We start from the raw sequence: 21,350 nt of genomic DNA, 5'->3' as shown, positions 1-21,350 counted from the left end.
CATCTAGTTATGGGAAAGAAACTTGTGTTTGTTAGTGATGTAAGATAGTTATTGGCCTCTAATACTTCCCACCTTCATATTAATTTTCACCTCCCCATAAACATTCTCCATGAATGTGATGACTATGATGCGAAGCGACAGCTTTGGCTTACTGTCCTCTGGGTGCCGTCTGGCAGTGCTTGCTGTGAGGTTGCAAAGACTATTGCGGGCAACTGGCCGCTTCTCAAAGATTTCTAGTTCTTGCCTAGCATCACCTTTCACACTACTTTGCAAGAAGAGAAAACACTGACATTTTTTTTCTTCAAATTAATCTACAGGCACTTAAATACCAAAGCTTTACAACAAATAATCTTTAACTAGGGTTCGTTTTCAAAGTACCAGACGTCCTCAGACAGCTGTTTGCAGGAGGGTAGGCTAAGTAAATATTTATGTGAGAAATGTGCCACATTGGCCTTTTGTGCAATTGTGATTTAGATGATGTGCTTATGCACATACAAGAGAAACAAGGAAAGTGTTCAACCGCTGGATCCAAACGAAATGGACTCACTTTTGTGTAGTTTATGTAAACGCTTAAAAACGTGTTGCTTGTCTATTTGTGCCGGGCAAAAATAAAACATTTAGGCAGATTACCAATTGAGTGTTTTGCACCACAATCAAAGAGTGTGACTGTGACTTTGGCAAACGTCAGCATGAACCGAACTCATGAGGACTTGAGCTGGTTAACAGATTGTTAGCATTTCATGTTTTCCTGGGCAGATCAAAGAGGAGGAAAAAACACAACACATTCAGAGGTGGGTAGTAACGAGTTGCTGCTATATTTTCAAGAGTAATTTTTTTGAAAAATATCATTCTGAGAGTAGTTTTATCACTGTATACTTTTCACTTTACACGTCCCGGCTCCATCTTCTCTGTCAAGTGTCATTCGATTTGCATCAAAAATAAGTTGTATGTGCACATTTTGAGTAGAGTCGCGCACTAGTAAAATAATCTGCAACATGTTTTATGGAATCACGAGTGCTGTCTGGAGTGGCCACCACAAGACCAACCCCAGTAGATTTGAATTGACCTCATATTTAGTGTTCATGGGAAGTTTAATAAAGGCACATACAAAACGGATTATCTTTAAATCCAACAGTACTACTGAAAGAGTTTTCAAACATTCAGCTTCCTCCAAATAACTGAATTAAACCCCACAGTTTCGACTCATAACCTTGACCTGATGAAAGCTGTAATATACTTTTGAATCAACTTAAAAGTGCATGGCGCAGTGTCAGTTGTGTGAAGAAATCACAATCAAATGTAAATCCCACATTATGAAAATATCACCACGAACAACCGATTAGCTCGCGGAGCTTCTTGTTACAGCAGGCTTCCATTATGTTTGCGATTCATTGAGTAAACAAGAATCAATTGCGCTACATTTTCTGGAAGCATTCAGTCATAATTTTGAATATGCATTATGGCATGAAAATAATTTGTACATTTAAATGATATTGAGAATAAAATGATTAGCGATAAGATAGCGGCAAGTGTAGGCAAGTAGAAAATGCTTTTTGACATGAGTTAGCACTGCTGTTTTCTGTCACGGAGCATCTTTAAGCTTGAACAGTTCAACAGTTGTGGTGTGTCATCAGTTGTCTAAATAGCTCTCAACTAGGTATGCAACCTTAAAAGGATACTTTATTATTCTCATTTAGTTTTATTTAAAAACAGGTGTTTTCCTTAATCAAGACAAGGTAACAATTTACAAACCTAAGAAGATTTAAAAAATGTGGATCTGGCCTAAAGTGTTTTTCATGAAATTATTTACCATTAGGACTGCATTAGTATAGTGATATACAGTTATCACTGCAAGAATGCAATTGGGTAGTAAACGGAGGGTTCCCTGTAATACTGTTTTACATTTCCATTATGTTGTCTAATTTTTATCGGCTCGCTAGCAGTTACACTGATCACTATATTTCTCACATATGAAGATAACCTGGGGCTAAATCCTGTTACAAAACAGCAGAAAGCAGTTAGAGCTCTAAAACTGCAGCACAAAATCCCTGATGAGAGGTTGGATTATTATTATTATTACTATAAATCGTTGTAAAATTGTTTTTTTTTTGCTCTACCGTAAAAGTGAGAGCGGCATTTATGTTGGTGGCCCTTTACACTTTTCGCTCTACGACGTGAACATACTTTTACATGAAATTCGATCAATATTAACCAAAAACAGCACCTGATGCCCCAAGCATGGTGAAATGTCTGTTATGTGCCTCGCACATCGCAGGTGCTGGTTACATTAAGATTTTATTTTCCCCTCAGTGATTCCCATTCAAAGGTGGAGGGGGACGGTAGAAGCTGATGTACATTGATGCATGCACGGCACTCCCCCACCCCCAGCAACCTCACACAGACTCTTCTCCCTTCCCCCAAACTCCATTCCTGCTGCTGTTATGTAATGTGCGTGAGTGTTACAAAACCTTAGACTGAAAAAACACGAGCCTCCTGATCTGCCACTAAGAAAGAAACTCTCACATTCATAAGAGCTGTGGGGGGGTGTTTTCACCCCCCTTTTGTTCAAGACAAGCTGATGTCACCCTGTTAGACAAATACAGTGGGGCAAATAAGTATTTAGTCAAACACCAATTGTGAAAGTTCTCCTACTTGAAAAGATTAGAGAGGGATGTAATTGTCAACATGGGTAAACCTCAACCATGAGAGACAGAATGTGGGGAAAAAAAACTGAAAATCACAGTTTGATTTTTAAAGAATGTATTTCCAAATTAGAGTGGAAAATAAGTATTTGGTCACCAACAAACAAGCAAGATTTCTGGCTGTCAAAGAGGTCTAAGTTTTCCAATGTGATCGTACGAGGTCTCCACTCGTTACCTGTTTTAATAGCATCTGTTTTGGCTCATTATCGGTATAAAAGACAGCTGTCCACAACCTCAGTCTCTCACACGCCAAACTCCACTATGGCCAAGACCAAAGAGCTGTGTAAGGACACCAGAGACAAAATTGTAGACCTGCACCATCCTGGGAAGACTGAATCTGCAATAGGTAAAATGCTTTGCGTAAAGAAATCGACTGTGGGAGCAATTATTAGAAAATGGAAGACATACAAGACCACTGATAATCTGCCTCGATCTGTGGCTCCATGCTCCATGATAACAAGAACGGTGAGCAAAAATCCCAAAACCACACGGGGAGACCTAGTGAATGACCTACAGAGAGCTGGGACCACAGTAACAAAGGCTACTAACAGTAACACAATGCGCCACCAGGGACTCAAATCCTGCACTGCCAGACGTGTCCCCCCTGCTGAAGCCAGTACACATCCAGGCCCGTCTGCAGTTCGCTAGAGGGCATTTGGATGATCCAGAAGAGCACTGGGAAAATGTGTTATGGTCAGATGAAACCAAAATAGAACTTTTTGGTAGAAACACAGGTTCTCGTGTTTGGAGAAGAAAGAATACTGAATTGCATCCGAAGAACAACATACCCACTGTGAAGCATGGTGGTGGAAACATCATGCTTTGGGGCTGTTTTTCTGGAAAGGGACCAGGACGACTGATCTGAGTAAAGGAAAGAATGAATGGGGCCATGTATCATCGAGAGATTTTGAGGGAAAATCTCCTTCCATCAGCAAGGACATTGAAGATGAGACGTGGCTGGGTCTTTCAGCATGACAATGATCCCAAACACACAGCCAGGGAAACAAAGGAGTGGCTTCTTAAGAAGCATTTCAAGGTCCTGGAGTGGCGTAGCCTGTCTCCAGATCTCAACCCCATAGAAAATCTGTGGAGGGAGTTGAAAGTCCGTGTTGCCCAACGACAGCCCCAAAACATCACTGCTCTAGTGGATATCTGCATGGAGGAATGGGCCAAAATACCAGCAACAGAGTGTGAAAAGCTTGTGAAGAGTTACAGAAAACGTTCGGCCTCCGTTATTGCCAACAAAGGGTACATAACAAAGTATTGAGATGAACTTTTGGTATTGACCAATGAACATGGTTTGCAATTCTTTAAAAATCAAACAATGTGATTTTCCGTTTTTTCCATATCCTGTCTCTCATGGTTGAGGTTTACCCATGTTGACAATTACAGGCATCCCTAATCTTTTCAAGTAGGATAACTTGCACAATTGGTGGTTGACTAAATATTTATTTGCCCCACTGTATGTGCGAATGTGTATGTGCCGCTTTGCCGTGCATGTACACAGAACACAACATACAAGATTCAGATGCAGGGGTGTAAATCCCAATATGACTGTGAGGTTGAGTGTTAGGTTTAAAGTTAATCTTATTCAAACACTGAATGTGCAAAGCTCATCATGAATAATTTAGTGTGTTTGTATAAAAGTGTGTGCATAAATCATACAGTAAGGATAAGGAGGAACATCATGGCATCCATAGTGCCGAGTACTGCTCAACTATAGAGAAAGAGAGGGAGAAAAAAATGTGGACTCATTAGGATAATGAATGGGTGCAAACAAGGTGAAGTCAGGCAGAGATGGTCAGTTCTTGGAAAGTCTCTCATGGACCTCAGTACCTAGTAGCAAAAGTGGCTTCCGTTTACAAGTTTCAGCGTGAATTTTCACATTTTTATGAACTTTAATTTTTCTAAAATAATTAAGTGGAAAAAAATTGCGAAGTAGTGTGGGAGATGTTATTTCCTCTTTAGAATGAGTTTGAACGTAATCACACAACTTTGAACACAGCAAGATTGCAGTCATGTGTATAAACTGAAACCACATTATCCTAGTTATTTAATTTTACTTAGATCAGTGTAAATTCAGTCATGGTTTCATGGAGAAAATGTCTCATGTATCATATACCTTTCTGGTAAAAGGGCTGGATGTGTATTCAGTGACAAACCCCCATGGGCATTTATGTAATGCTGCGTCATGAAAAATCATCTCAAAAGTTGTCAGTGTGCGCACTTGACTACTCGTGAAAGATGAATTAGCAGCACGTGTACGCACACACACACGTGAAGTGACTTATACTGTTGTGTGATTGTAAAGCAGGCCAGGGAGGCCTGTTACGTAACGTGCGCCTCTCTTTCCTCCCTCACACAGATACAAACTCACGCATGCACACATACACGGACTCACATAGAACAAGACTCACTGTGTCAACGATTCATTGCTTATGCCTTCAAATTGAAATTATGAGCAAGTAGAGATGCTGCTCTTCATTTTCCTCCCCCTCTTTTCCTGTGTTCATTTTTAAAGCCTGGCTGGTTTCATGTGTCAGCCACTATTTCTAAAACAGGCTACTCAAAGCCTGATCTCATTCTTCTTCGTGTAAAAAAAAGATGCTCTCTAAGGGAGCACCTTACTGTTACACCCACTGTTCTTTGGCACACAAACTGTAGCTGACCACTTTGGTCAACTGCCAAGATTATATAGGTAAAGAAACAGGTGATGTACATTGTACACGCTGACAACAACGTCTGGAAATGGCGCACCTCGACGCCCAATTCAAGCCTGTATCACAGTGCTCAAGAGATACGCCGTTGACAGCTACGGGTCACCGCCAATCAGGCCCTGGGTGGCGTGCACGCACATGAATGATGCAGTGCTCGCCCTCAGTCTCCCCTGCATACTTGTTAACATGTGACGGTGCGTAATCAACCGGCGGCATGGAGAGAAGCTCACACTGCGATGAATTCTTTGACTTTAGTGTCCCGGCCCGAATATTAACCCAACAACAGGTAACCAATTTAAATCTATTAATGTAAAAATAAAAATTTAGTGTTTCTCTTAATTTACCATCACTGCTTAAAATAGTAAGTGGATTCCAAGTCTTCCATCAAAAGTGTGTTGGGTAAAAGAAAAGCTGCACAAGAGAATGCAGACCACTGGCAAGGTGTTAACATTTTTTATTGCAGAATCAATAAGAAGATCTTTGGAGATTTTTTGGTTGTAAATTTCCATACAGAAGCGTAACTAATTACAACCTGAACTGATGAGACCTGACATATAACCCTGCTAAATGGACAGCATGCTAAATGAGATCCATTGATTTTTTTCCCACACTGCTAGGGGGCTCTCGGTTAACAATGGGGATTTGTTCATACAGCAGTAACGTAACCAGAAGTTATGCACAATGAGCCTTACGTATGCGTATCCTTCTCAGCGTTGGCCTATGCACAATAAAAAAAATAAAAAAAAATCGAGGTAAAATATTTTTTGGGGACTGAACAATTCATCAAACTGAAACTTAAATTGCAACGATGCCGATGCAATTTTGAGGGGGGAAAACTTTTACATATGATAATTCTTAATCAAAATTAAATGTAATATGAACTTAATTGTCTTTATTCATAGTGTAGACTATCTGCATACCTGAAACACCTAGAATTTGAAGCTAAAGAAGGTTATATAACAGCAGTTGCCTGCAGGAACGACATGTTGCACCGATTAGTGAACAATGCTAATACTTTTCTGATAATTGTTCAGTGAAAAATAATTGTTTGTGTCAGTCCTAGTCAAAAGAGGAGACTGTTCAATAGGGACTTGCAATGTGCGCAAACTGAGCATTTGGGGTCTGAAAAAAGATAGAGCAAACATATACATACACATATATGTATATATTTGTATATATATGTATGTAAATATATGTATGTATATATGTATGTAATATGTATATATGTATGTGTATATGTATGTATATGTATGTATATGTGTATATATGTATATATATATATATATATGTATGTGTATATGTATGTATATATGTATATATATATATATATAATTTTTAAAATTTATTTATTTCCTCGTCTTGTTTTCAGGGTGTCGGCTAACGGTTCAGTAAAGCTAGATCTTCAAACTCTCCGACTCGGATTTAGGCAGAAAAATATGTGATGGGGGACATCCCTAATCTAATAGGTCTTTTTCGAATCGCAATCTCAAAATTGCTTCGACCGACACAGAACACATTCTCATCATCCAGGGCACCAGTTGTTCATCACTCATCAGTGTCACCTCAACCTCCATGTTCTCTCGAGTGGCAGAGGAGCACACAAGTGAAAGGCCTGCGTGTGTGTCTCTCTCTACAGTGCTTTTATTCCCCCTTGACAGCACAGCACCTTCCATTGTCTTATTTAATGCCCAGGAAAAGCGTGAGATGGCAGAAAAAAATGGTACTTTCATCCTCAGATCTATGCTGCGTAATGTGGAGTTTGCGCTGAGAGATGCGGCTTTACTCCCAATCAGACGCAAACACTCTCCAAGCTTCAGGAAATCCAGCAGAGAATGAAGACGAGAGCATAGCACTATTGAAGCGGGGGTGCAAACACCTCCTTCTGATATGCAGGCTAAAGAGGCGAGATGAGAGCGCTAATTGAGAAACTGGTAAGCGTTTGATGTTGCACATGTAAAAAAAAAAAAAAACGCTAGAGCCGAATGTGCCGCCTGCATACGCATGCTGGTTCGTGTTTGCATGCGACTGTGTTTATGTGCATTTCAATCAGCAATTATATTGCAAAGACTCCCGACTGTTTTGTGGCCCTGGGTTTTCCTGTTAATTTGTACCACCACATGAATAATTCCAGCTGGAAATGAAGGAGATTTTACACTCAAAGTCATTTGAACAGCTGTCCTCATGAGAATGTACTGTGGTAGGATTTTGGAGGCGCTGTGAGTATTAATACGGTGTACTCTTCCCATTCATATTGGTTTCAAAATGAATCTCGAGAATTGTGTTGTGTTAGTGAAAGACTAAAGCGCATTACGGTTTGTTTATTTACTTATTGTGAAGGAATATAAATTGGGGCTACATCACATCGGAATTGAGAATCTTAAAAAACAGAGCTCCAAGTATTGTACACCCAATTTCAACGAATTTGACCGGTCTTTTTTCTTTCAATACATCACAGTGCCAAAACCATCTTTGTGCAGGGTGACGTGAAAACTCATCGTTGTTGTTAAAGAAATGTACAGCATATAGATTAATTTTATGCGATTTTTGCATTAAAAAATGATAGTTAAAATTCGACAAGAAAAATATATTCTGTGATGGAACATTTAAGCCTAATTTGAAATTGAGTTCATTTTTGCCAAACAAAGGTAAATAACTCAATAATAATAATCGAGTAAATAATCTGTCACTGTACGGAGGAGATATGAAACTTATAGTTTATTTAATGCACGATGTTCATGCTTTGTAGCTGCTAATCCATTTCAAAGAGGCTGTGTGAGCCAGCAGAAAATAGCGAGATTGTCAGTAGATGGTCTAATTATAGACGGATCAGGGGATGCACATAAAAGAAACCAAATTATTGAGCTGCGACCAAAGCCTCTACCTGTCTCATCTCATTTTCTGAACCGCTTTATCCTCATTAGGGTCACGGGGAGTGCTGGAGCCTATCCCAGCTGTCTCCAGGCCAGAGACAGGGGACATCCTGAATTGGTGGCCAGCCGATCGCCGAGCACGAGGAGACAAACAACCATGCACACTCACAGCTAGGGACAATTTAGAGAGACCTGGATTTGAACCCAGGACCCCAGAGCTGTGAGGCCGACGCACTAACCACTCGCCCCATCGGGCCGCCGCCCCTACCTGTCCATGTCAAAATGAAGTGACAGAAAAATAAACGTATACCGTGAGTAAATTGTGATATGAAATGAATTTTATGGAAGGATAAAAATAAATGACTTTTCCATGGTATTCAATTTTTTTTAATAGATCTAACCATGTTGGCTATTCTATTAGAGCCCTGTCAATTTGTTAAAAAATATATACCTACAATGAGATCCTACTTACAGCTGATGTATAACAGAAGAAGTGTCATTTATCGGCTTTGCACAGAACCTTGAAATATGCAAAATCTTAAATATTCTTTGCCATTTATTATCAGCAACGGGCAGAAATCCTTTTAAAACATTGTTTAATTGAGGAAAAAGAGGCATTTTTTTCTCAGATAAACTCCTGCCCTGGCCATTTGTGGTCACATGTTGTGAGGAACGCACAAGGGAAAAAAAGAGTGGCCTACAAAGTCACCTCATCGCTCACATCAAATTGGAAGTCTCCCAAGAGACATCGATAAGTACAACCTGGCTATCACATTCTTAACCTTTAATGCCATTCACACTGGTAGATTTTAGATAAACCTGTCTGACTCTCCAAGTTCACCAAGAAAACTTTAGATTAAATTTAGCAAACTGTGGTAACAAGATCAACAACAAAATTAAATACAATTTCTCATTGCTTCTGGAGGAGCAACAGAGTTGAAATGCACCGGCATGCATCTGCAATCTGGTAACTGCTGCTACCAATTCAGTTGTTCTTTAATCCTACAGAAGGACATGGTGCTGAGTAATCAGACCCCACATCTGTGGTTAAAGCTGCAATCAGTCCACCTAAGAGTGGAGAGAAAGGACTTCCACACAAGGAGAGAGAACGAGTGGGAGAGAAAGAGCCATTTAAAGGGCACCGCTCCCCCTGATGATGCGCGGGAACACAACAAGTGAATGAACGAGGACTGCAATGTTGTCGCACATTCCCGTGGCCCTGTTGGCCCTCCCTCCTCCTTTCCCTTTGTTTTGTTTAAAATTTAACAAGGCCTGGAACAGTGGAGAACTGAGGCGGGCATCCGGGGTGTTTTGGCTCGACTTTGTGTCACATGCAGGGGCCATGTGAATGCTGTACCACAGAGACATGGGGCATATGCGGTGAAAGGGACAAGCAGGGAGCAAGAAAAGCACTCGGGAAAGGAAATAGCTTTTTAATATTTAAGTAAGTGTTACTTCTAAAACAAATACGTTTTTAAAAAAAAGTTCACAAGCTATATACTGCCCTTCATGTCAGTAATCCATTCATTTGCACGAATGAAGTGGCATTTTTAGAGCAAGTGATGCCATTTGAATCATCACAGTAATTTTAAAGTGTATAATTTGAGTAACCCTTGGATTTAAATCTAGATATTTTTTAACTCAAATGTGTTTGAGGGATGCATGTGATGAATAATAAGTTTCACTACTTAATCCCGTTTAAAATTATAACAATACAAATAATGATAAAACAAAAGAAAAAAATGACAGCATAGCATGAAAACCTAAAAATGTTGCATGTCGGAACAATCGTAAACAAAAGCAAGAAAAAAAATATTAAATGCAATTGCTCGTTGATCCTGAAATGTCCTTGGTGGAAATGAACATTTCCATTGGACTGCATAGTCCATTTAAATAGCTACTCTACCCTACAAAAAAACAAATTTCACGACAGGGAGTGCTCGGTTTATGAACGCACCAACATTCGGCACAATAAAGTAGTTGGCATGAAGCATTAGAGTACACTGTGGAACTAGGAAGGAAAATTGTATCACAACTGTAGTGAATTTTAGTCATCTGTAGCAGTGTTTCTCATACATGTATTTAGCAAGAGGAAAAAAACATTTATAAATAATTTGATCATTGTCCTGTGGTCGTTTATTTAGTAAAGTTTTTGTTCAAACTCCGGCCATTGAGGAAGTGGTCTTCCAATATTGCGGCATTTGAAAGAGACGAACTTTGAACGAGGTGACTTGAGACCAGCACCCCCACCGCCAGAAACACACCCTTCCCACATTGTGTCAGAGCAGAATCCATAGAGCTGTGTTGAACACTACCTTTCAAAAGCTTATCTAACTGTTTGCAGAGTGCAGACAAGACAAAAAAGATTTTGAGAGAGTTTAGCGAATTCCCGTTATACCGGCTTATTAGCTAAAAATTCATTTGGGCTTGTGTTTCTTCACTGATAGGCTGAATTGATTATTGTATTTTGACATTCGCTCAGTAGGTGAAAAAACACTGACGTGGAACAGCATTACAGGAGCAGAGGTATTGACGCACTTGTCTTGCCTAATCGGAATTTTTGGTCCCCCCCTTTCATGGTGAGCGGTGCAGATGTTGGGTGGTATTAGGCTGTGCTGCAGCTGATCAAAGCGAGCCCCCCACTGATCCGACCCTAATCGACCCCTTTTCTTGAATGCCGCCAAAGTGGGAGGCCAGAGCACAACTCAGGAACAATGTTTGATATCTGTGACCCTGCAAAAATGATAAACTTTTCAGATTATGCTCACAACTGGCGCCATCTATGTTTAGATGAGACGTTTTTATTCAAATTTTACTTGATTATCAGTATGTGCACTCAACCTACGTGGTATCATATCTTGTGTCATTCTCTCTTAAAGTAAACCGGAAAGCAAAAGCATGATAGAGAAATTCCGGCAGATAAATGCAACCTGACAGACTGTGCAGGAGCAGGCGATCTAAAGAACGAAAGCGGAGCACCAAGGGAGGGAGATCAATCATGGGAGAAATTGAGAATGGGAGCACGAGGGTAGAAGTGGCAATGGGAGGATGTCAGCCAAGGGGGCAATCTATATTAGACAGAAAAGAGTTTCCCTGGCTTTCACTACTACAAGTTGAAACCACCAAACTCTGGGCATCTGTATCGGCAGACCCATACATGCATTATCCACAGGAGCACCTAACCACGTGTGGCCAACATGTGAAAGGACATGAGAATGCATTAAACTTTTATTTGAAACCAATTCATTAATAGCAAACCTAAACTGTATTTATGTGGAACATTCAAGAAGTTGGAGTATATTTTGAAAAACCACGGTGGGAACACACAAAAATAAACTTAGGAACTACGACAACAAGGGAAAGTTCCGAAATGGCAGACCTAGTAGTTCTCTCCATTTTAGCATAGAGGCGGGCTGGAGAAAGCTGAAATCTTCATTAAGCCTTTAAACCCTGCAGTCCTTTAAGTCATCACGTCAGCAGCCTGCCTCCACGGAGAAGGCCCGAGGTAAGGGTGGAAGGAATCAGTCGAGCATTTAGAACAATTGTACCACAATTGTCTTGAGAACATGCCTCGTCTCTACGAACGAATACACACATTACTCTCGGACTTGGAAATTAATTAATATGTGTGAGAAAGCGGCAAGAAAGAAGCATCGTGACCTATCCAATTACCACGACAAGGCATTATACTTCCATTTGGCCATATTGATATTATGTTCATTTGAATCTTAATTACATCTTAAGGAGACCCATTAAGTGCATTCATTAGATGCGACGAAATGCGACCACAGATTGCACGTAGCAATAAAACCGTCTTATCATTTGTGAATGCGCATCACAATAGAATTACTGTACGGCTGCTGGCAAAATATGTTTGGAGAATAGCAAATCACGGTGCAATAAAAAGGATTTCAGTTACGAAGGTTCAAACACGCAGGTACAAGCAATGAAGCAATAATCAGCCAAGTGTGTTTAGATAGCACTACATTTTGTAAGTTTCTCATCTCTCATCTCATTTTCTTCCACTTCATCCAAAGTCGGGGCGCAGGGGCAGCAGCTTCAGCAGGGAAGCCCAGGGTTCCCTCTCCCCAGCCACTTCATCCAGCTCTTCCGGGAGTATCCCAAGGCATTCCCGGGCCAGCAGGGAGACATAGTCTACCCAGCGTGTCAGAGGTCGGCCCCGTGGCCTCCTCCCAGTGGGACGTGCCCGGAACACCTCCCGAGGGAGGCGTCCAGGGGGTATCCTGATCAGATACCCGAGCCAACTCATCTGGCTCCTCTCGATCCGGAGGAAGAACCGCTGTACTCCGATCCCCTCCCAGATAACGGAGCTTCTCACCTTATCTCTAAGGGAGAGTCCGGAGATCCTGCGGAGGAAACTCATTTCAGCCGCTTGCATGACCTGGATGAGAGTGTTTGCAAAGCTGAGTAGGCTAATGAATCTTAATTATTATCTCATTCTTTCGGTCACGACCCACAGACCGGTAAATAGAGAGATTCGCTTTTTGGCTCACTTCCTTCTTCACTACGACGGACTAGTGCAGAGTCCGCATCACTGCAGTCGATCATCGAACTGCGGCCTAGGGTGTCCTGGTGCCCAGTGCACATATGGACACCATTACGCTTGAACATGGTGTTCATTATTGTCAATCCACGACGAGCGCAGAAATCCAACAATAGAACACCATTCGGGTTCCGATCGGGGGGGTCGTTCTTCCCAATCACTTCCCTCCAGGTCTCACTGTCATTGCCCACGTGAGCATTGAAGTCCCCCAGCAGAACGAGACCTTCAAGGCACTCCCTCCAAGGACTCCAAAAAGGGTGGGTACTCTGAACTGCTGTTTGGTGCATACACTCAAACAACAGTCAGGTCCCGTCCCCCCACCCGTAGACGGAGGGACACTACCTTGTCCTCCACCGGGGTAAACTCCAACATACCAGCACCGAGCCGGGGGGCAACAAGTATGCCCACACCCGCTCGGCGCCTCTCACCACGGGGAACTCCAGAGTGGAAGAGTGTCCACCCCCCCTCGAGAGGAGTGGTACCGGAACCCAAGCTGTGTCGAGCCGGAATTTCTCAACCTCACGCACTAGCTCAGGCTCTTTCCCAACCAGTGAGGTGACATTCCACGTCCCAAGAGCTAGTTTCTGCAGCCGGGGATCGGACCGCCAAGGATCCCTCCTTTGGCTGCCACCCAACTGTCGGCCTAGCTCCAGAGTGGGGCCCCAGTGACCCCGCGTCCGGGCGAGGGAAGACGTTTTCCAATTATGTTTTTCATCATAAGAGGTCTTCTGAGTCATGCTTTGTCTGATCCCTCACCTCAGACCAGTTTGCCATGGGTGACCCTACCAAAGGCACAAGGCCTCAGACAACATAGCTCCAAGGATGATTGGGACACACAAACCCCACCACCACGTTAAGGTAATGACTCGTCAGTGGGTTATTTCCTCATACCAAGAACGGGAAATCAGTGGGGAATAAATAGCTTGAAAAGCATTTTAGAAGCCTAATCAACTTCACACAATCAGAGAGCTGTAAACCCTGTGCTGCATTGTACATAATTAATTGTAAGATAATGGCTTCAAGGGCATGTTTTTACCATTGGTCACTCATTTCACCTGTTAAAAAAACAGCCAAAGCATTAGATGTACAAGAAAGTAAAAATTAAGAGCTCACTATTGCAGTTTAATATGGTGAGTGCGGTGGGAAAAAAGCGCAAACGAGCATGCCCTGGATGAGAGTGTTTGCAAAGCTGAGTAGGCTAATGAATCTAAATTATTAAGTATGTCGCGTTGGCTTGGTAAAGAACTCAAGGTCCTTGGCCTCTTAGGAAACGTGGTGCCAATGTGCGTTAGGGATCACTATGCCATTTCCTTTTCAACACACACACACACACACACGTTACACCCACACCGGCATTGTGTTTCCGAAGAGAGCAATGCAGACAGCTTCATTGCTTGCTAAGTAAAACATATGCATTACTCAAACTTATTACACTGTGATACAGAGCTGCATACTATTAAAATTAAATCATAATTGTCAAATTCACTCATAGTTTGTTTTTTTGGGGGTCAGGAATAATGATGACCTTGAAAACTATTGTTTCACCTTTTGGTCTATTTTATTTTATCACAAAAATAGTGATTCCAAACCAGGGCGCTGAAGCACAGTAAGAAATCGTCAGCGCCCTGCAAAATTGTGCAAATTAATCAAATTTGTCATAAAAGTATTTATTACGTTATCGTTGTTCATCCATGAGAGGTGGCAGAAATTAAAGCTATGTATTCACCTGTTTCCTTTCATTTCAATTATATTAGCAAGTGTGCAGGTAAGCTTTTGGAAAATGACAACAAACAAAATTGCATTTATTTTAGCATTCATGCATAGTTTAGAATCGATTTAGTACTGTGTTGTGGGATTAGTCTAAAAAAAAAGTGGGAACTTTTACTTCATAAATGTTGCCTTAAAGCATGACAACAAACCATCTGTCACCTCCAGTTTTCTATTGGCCGCAAGAATGTAAACAGGTAGTGCGTGAAGATGTAGTAGTGAAGGGAAATTATCCTGTGTCAATTCCAGCAAGCATATAAATAGCAGAGTCGCAAGCCAATTACCTCTATTGCACACTGAATACACGTGTAGGTTGAGTGTGTATAATGACATGCTAAGCCCACACATGCTAAACCAATTGTGGGTTTGGTCATTTACCTGTTTCAACGGTTTGTTAGCTTTAGTTAGGATAATATTATGCAGCCTTAGGGTCAAAACCTAATTGGGTAATTTGTTACTTTGACGCTACACTGAAAAGCTCAACTAAGACCCAATTAACTATTTTAAAAAAGTTTTGTGGGATTTTCTATTACATATTTGAATTGCATCCAGCAACTCGGGCATAACATCGTGCCAGTTTACAGTTGTAGATTCCAGTGAATAAAAAGTTGCTTTACTCAACGGATCTGACATATAATTTGTAAGAGACCAGATAGAACAAAGATACCTCCTCAATCATGTTTATTTAAAAGATAATAATAAAAAGAAAATATGCTACAAACAGTCATAGTGCCTTTCCCCAGCCTGAGAACCGCACATTCAAAAGTTAACCGTCTGCTAAACCCTAATTTTGGTGGACAGGTGTCTGATCTAATTTGTTAATAAGTTAGTACCTTGATTCAACGAAGCCCTTTGTAATCCAGTATTCCTCATGGTATGAAAAATACAGTACATTTATTGGACAATGTGGCAATATCTTTTATATGGGGATGCCAGGTTTTTAATGCGGTGCTGCCTGAATATACAAAGGTCATGATACAATGTTGGATTTCAGCCTTGCTGCTTACATGCAGGGATTAGTCCAGATTCTCTGAATCATTTGATGATATGATGGATCGTAGATGATGACCGTTCTAAATTCCTTGTTGTTGCTCTGAAACTGTCGGACTATTTGCTCAAGAAGGTCTTCACAAAGAGAGGTATGATTGCTACAGAAAGACCACATTCCAGTTGGTTTGGTCTGTCTGTGACTAGAGTTAGATGTATGTGTTCACACCTGACTAAACACCAAGGTTAATATGGTAAACAAGCTTGGGTTCATTAAAACAAACTTAAAAGTTCTCAGTTCAACGTAAAGCTTTCACTCAATCCCAGAGTGGTTATATCTTGGATGGCATTTTCGCCACAACTGAATTAGGACAAGATAGTTTGTAATCATACTAGAGCTGTAAAACAGTTGGTTTGGTCCACGCCAGATGAGTTTAAATTCTATATTCACACCGACCAAGCAATCCCAAACAAAACAAACAGAGCTAGCTTTTGTAAAGTTTTTTTCATCACCAAATACAAAGAATGAATATTATTCTCAGTTCAGTTCTAATAACACAGTAAGGGAGGCACTACAAGAGGCTCCTGTGTGGGCCACTCTGAGAGGATCCCTCGTCAGGCTGCCAAAGAGGACAGCGGCTCTTTGATCCGGTGGACCTCTATACATGTGCATGTTTGCATTTGTGTGTCTCGGGAGAGCTAAAGTGAGCTTTCTCATCTGCTCACAGAAAAGCATGACCTGACACCTCCCTTTAAAGGTCAAGCCGCCCTTTGGAGTCACCTATTCGTGCAATTTTGCCGTGCAAATGAGTCAGGCAAGGTCAAATCCAGTACGAAACAAAACTGCACAGCACTTTCTCTTGAGCATGCAATAATACAATAGATACTGGACTTCCTGTAGCAAAGGTCCATAGACACAAGGAGTCCTTTGGTGCAGCCGAGAGCTACAGTTGCGGCAGCTGGGCCTGAGAGCGAGCCAGAAAATCAGCTGAGGCTGACTGTCTCCACTATCTGGCCTGGATGACAAGTCAAACTCAACATGTGTAAGCATGGCATGACAACCCCGCCACCAACACACTATGTCGCTGCACTTCCTCCCCAGTAAACGTGCTTGGCATTCTGAAGAAGGCGATGTACATTCCACACATGCTTTCAACAGGGCTACGAGCGAAAATGCACAGCAGATGCCACGGGGGCATCGAGCGGCATTCCTCTTTCAAACAGGAAACCCGTCTGTGCTTGTTTCAGAGTGCTATTTGGTGTCCCTCTGTGCTAGGCTGAATGAGCATTAAGGCCTTGTGTGCAGAGTGCTGTCGCCTTGGTGTTGAGTGGCGAGGAGGGAGGGATTGCTTTGTTGAGGACTCAGGTGACCAGGCTTAAGCCGTCTCACATGAGACGTGGAGGCGTCGCCCTGAGGAGTGCATCAGGGTTTTACTTTCTAGTAGAAGGTTTCTGAACTTCCTCAGTATGAGAAATACTGTACGTGAAAACAAATTGCCATCAAATACCGTCAACACTTAAGTTCGTGTTTTCACCAACTCAAAATCTCAAATTTCGTGTGAGACATTCTTAACTTCCAGAAGCTGACATTATCTGTACTTTTGCCAAGAGAATACTAACATTTTCAATTTCATATCGATACTCACAAAAAATACTCGACACTAAATGGAAAATGTTAATACTACACAAAATAATTTAATAGAGAAATTACTCCATTACCATAACTACCAAAAGTAGTCCAAAATCCACTTTCCAGCATAACAACAAATTTCTGGTGACCTGTAGTAGTGCAAAAACAAATTAATAAAAGGCGACCAGATGGGCCGAGTACGTATTGGTACTTTTGCATTCAAATATTGTATCTAGATACAACATTTTAGCAGTGATACTTTAGACAACCCAAGTTATTTGTAAATATTAAAGAGCAAATAGCAATCACAACTCACTGAATCTAAAATGGTATGAGGTAGATAAATTATTCACATTCAAATACTTCCATTTCATACTCATTTCTAGGAATGTCTCCTAGTAGACTATGGACCAGTTACTACTATTACTATGTATTTCAACTTTTGGAAATGTGGTATTTAAAGTGTCCTGTAATTCTTTGTCCTTAGACTAGTTTGAAAATGACACCAACAGATATCCAAACACCTCAGAACATTTTGAATTGAAAAAAACACCTGCCCCCTTTTAGCAAACTACCAAGCTGCATTAAGAAACTTGACCACCTGACAGTATGTAACTATGTAAATCAGTTATTTCACACAAGGCGGTCATGGCTTTGGATTCAGAGAAAATTCTGAATGCATCACCATCAATTGTAGCTGGAAAGAAATTGCTGAAGGCACATCCGCAGATGTTACAGTCACGAGAATAGGAGGAGGCTGCTGGCATACAAGAAATACATGATGACATGACACCTAAAATACAACAAAGGAATTCTGACAACCCTAACCGCAAGCTGGTTATTAAAAAGCACGACATGTGTGCGCTACAAAAGAGAAAGAGCAGAAGCGCATGGGGCCAATGGACAGGATGCTTGACAGCGTTGTACTGTCTCCCTAGCCCCCATCCTGTTACACAGCCCCCTGAGGAGACCCCTCCCTTGTACATTCCGAAGCACCATCAGCGACTGGACACAGTCGCATTGGGAAGGCCTTCTGAGCTGTGCAACAGCACGTTTACCCGGCTTGGCAGGAAGTTAGTCCCTGTGACAGTGGTGTTGCTGCAGGCCAATGGGACAGGCCACGCATTGCATCTCAATGACCACAGAGGGAGTTTTAAACCATCCCCGGCCATGCAGCTCCCACCACCTTCCCTCCATCCACCCACAAAGGCATTCAGCCTTTTCATGGGGAGATGATAATGGGGCGAGAGCTGAAACAGGGCCCCCGTGTCGGAGCGCCATAAGTTGTGGCGGCGGCAGCTTTGTGGTGATGTCATGCGTGTCCATGGGAGCGCAGTGTGCTGCTGTGGTTTGACAAAAGCGCCCGAGGCCCGGAAGAAATAACACAAACAACAATAAAGACTCAGTCATTTCAAGGAGGCCCGGTTTGCTTCCATTTCCACTGCACACCGAGATAAAAGCAGTTTTTGGGCTTGAATTGACATCTGCGACAACTTGTTAGAACCACTACGGCCGCTTTAGTTTTGTCCGGTGGCCTGAGAATCTACGACCCGTGGAAGTGTTTGAGATCTCGCACATTCTGGATTGGACACATTCACACTACTACTTACACCCGTGGACAATTTAGTTTTCAGCTAATGTTGGAGGAAGACATAGTATCCAGAGAATAACATCTGTGAGATAGATGTATTAAATGTGTCCACTGTGCTCCTAAAATTCATTTTCATCAGTTCAGTTTGTTTCAATTGTAGTCTGTGAGTGTGCATTAATGGAAAAGGCACAGGCATTCGTGAGTTTTCCACAAAAAAAGTAACATTGAAAAAAAAAAATGGAGAACAACATACCTGCATAGAATCGGAGCAGGGAGCCCATTTCTGTATTAAGCCCTTCCTCTTGAACTCTCCAAGGGTCCTTAAATCCAAGCTTATACAGAAAGTCATTCTGGATCTGCAGGGGCCTCTCATCTGGGCTAAGCCTCCTGACTGCTTCGCCGTGCAGCTGAACATACAGGGCATGGCAGGACTGCTCTGAAAAGCCTTCACTGTGACCAGAGGTCAGCTCTGACTTGCCAACGCTGCGGTCTTGGATGTCAGGTGTGTTACCTGTGGAGCTGTCTCTAGACAAGGACCCGGCACTACTGCTCACAGGTAGGCCGTTGGGCACGCCGCATTGCTTGTAGCCAACTCCATTTGAGAGGGGATCCAGGCTGGCCCCTGAAGCAGGGCAGTCTAGCTCCAGCTCGTCCGAAGAACTGCCATACATGTCGTGGCCCTCTGCGGCGCTATCGAATGATGGGCTGAGGATAGACGCGTCCGTGCCCAGAATCATGTCGTCGCTGAGAGAGTCCCTGTGCTCGCTGAGCCGAGCCCCAGAGCTCAGGTCGTCAAAAGCACTGCTCTCCACGTCGGAGCCAGAGTTGAGGCCATAGCTGTCCGTGCCGTTCCTGTGCTCTGAGTCATCATCGTTCGGGGTATCCATAATGGAGTTCAAGTTTAAGTCTGACAGTGAGCAGGTGATGTTGCCTTGGGACTCTGACTCAGGGCTGAAAAGTTTTCCATCCTGTTGCCTTTCATCCGCATTGGTCATGAGCAGCATTCTCATCTTGTCACCTGCATGACCTCCTAAATCTGTGGGTTCCAGGCTAGATAAGGGGTCATATTTGATACAGGGGTCTTCGGCGACCTTGCACAGATTGTAGTTGTACTCGTACTTGACGCTGCAGTTGCCATTTTGGTCCATCTTGGGGTTGTCTTTGCTAAAAATACGCATGACAGAGGTGGACTTGCCGCAGAGTTTGCCGAGGCGGCTGGCGACCTCGCCGGCTGTCGTGTCCGCGGTGCAGAGGACGGGCCTGGGAGACGAAGACATCAGTCTGTCGTAGATGTGGATGGCTCCTCGGTGGAGGTCGGTTCGCACCCACTCGCGGTCGGCGGGCTGCAGCTGCATGTTCTGCCTGTGCTTGAGCAGGGTCTTGCGATCCAGACTCCGGGTGTGCAGAGACACAGAGGAGAGGGCCGAGCTCATCTTGGCACCACCGCAGGCTGCCGTGACAGCCGAGGAAGAGGAGGCGGCGCCGGACGCGGCAGTGGCGGTGCTGAGGTTCCGCTTCAAGCGCCTGCGTCCCAGCAGGGAGCCGGAGTTGCCCGATAAGCCTCGGCCGTTCAACGCAACATTTCGGCCCGCCTGGGCAACACCGTTGCCGTTCTTTGCGTCTGCCATGGAGGGAGACAAATATCCGCCGGTCGCCGCTGGAGTTCGCCGGCCGGTGGACACTCCGCTGGGCTTCTTCGTTAACTTGCCTCCATCGTCAGCTGCACCCTGCACACTCTCCATCCCTACCAAGGAGAAGTCCCCTGCTCAGAATATATAACGGTGCACACTTGATTCCGCCGATCGCATCTACATTTAAAAGCCAGCGTACGTTCCCACCGTGTTGTATACCCGCCAAACGGGCGGCGTCGGTCACTTGTTCCACTAGTCGACATTCACTCCTCGCCTTTCCTCTCCCCAATCGTCTTCTCCTCCGTAGCTCCGATGGAACATTTTACCGATCAAAGTCGCTGGGAACGAAGAGGCAAGCCGCGCAGGGGCATATCATGGCGGAGACGTGACTGCGCGTCCCGCTTGGACCAAAATACACTGCTCGAATATGCAATGAACGTCAGCCGACCTCCTACGCAAATACCTTCCGATGTATATTCATGAGGAGGGGTTAAAATGGCGTCGCCTCACAACAAGACGGTGCGTTGTGGGATATGTATTGCATCGCCTCGCTCTCTCACTTTTAAATGGCTTGAGATGGGATGCTTGAAAACTACATCTTCCATGAACCTGTCCTAAAACCACGTGGGCGGGCCAGCGGAAGTCAACGATGAGTTTACCCGAGCGGGTTTATAACGTTAGTGTATCTTAGCTCGTGTAGTTACTTACTTCCACAACAACTGTCATCTGTTGAACGTCGGCGTAGTTAAAAAGACGACGGCACTGCCGTAGTATACGCCGATTTAGTTGTAAAATCCACAGCGGATGACAAAACAACCATCGGCTGGTTTTCTTAAAAGCGTTGAAGCGATTAATTTGCCGTCAGGACGCCATTTCGCACGCCGTCAACTC

General features: G+C 43.1%; 1 protein-coding gene across 4 annotated transcripts in view; it reads right to left on the bottom strand.

Moving 5' to 3' along the window:
- The window catches only part of phlpp1 (PH domain and leucine rich repeat protein phosphatase 1), a 41,687-nt gene extending 20,360 nt beyond the window's left edge, over window positions 1–21,327 (bottom strand). The window contains exons 1-2 of one of the 4 annotated variants that reach the window (XM_077615889.1): window positions 21,168–21,327; window positions 19,082–20,572 (exon numbers count right to left, since the gene is read on the bottom strand). In XM_077615889.1, coding sequence (XP_077472015.1) covers window positions 19,082–20,570 — 1,489 coding nt within the window. In that variant the 5' untranslated portion in view covers window positions 20,571–20,572; window positions 21,168–21,327. Of the gene's footprint in view, window positions 1–19,081; window positions 20,591–20,658; window positions 20,966–21,167 lie in introns of those variants that run through there. The other 3 variants (XM_077615887.1, XM_077615888.1, XM_077615885.1) reach the window with 3 other exon arrangements.
- Between the last annotated feature and the right edge of the window lie 23 nt (window positions 21,328–21,350).

The sequence above is a fragment of the Stigmatopora argus genome, chromosome 12, assembly GCF_051989625.1.
Source record: "Stigmatopora argus isolate UIUO_Sarg chromosome 12, RoL_Sarg_1.0, whole genome shotgun sequence".
Taxonomy (NCBI): domain Eukaryota; kingdom Metazoa; phylum Chordata; class Actinopteri; order Syngnathiformes; family Syngnathidae; genus Stigmatopora; species Stigmatopora argus.
Note: the sequence above shows the minus strand (reverse complement) of the source record. Positions and strands in the feature narration are given on the sequence as shown.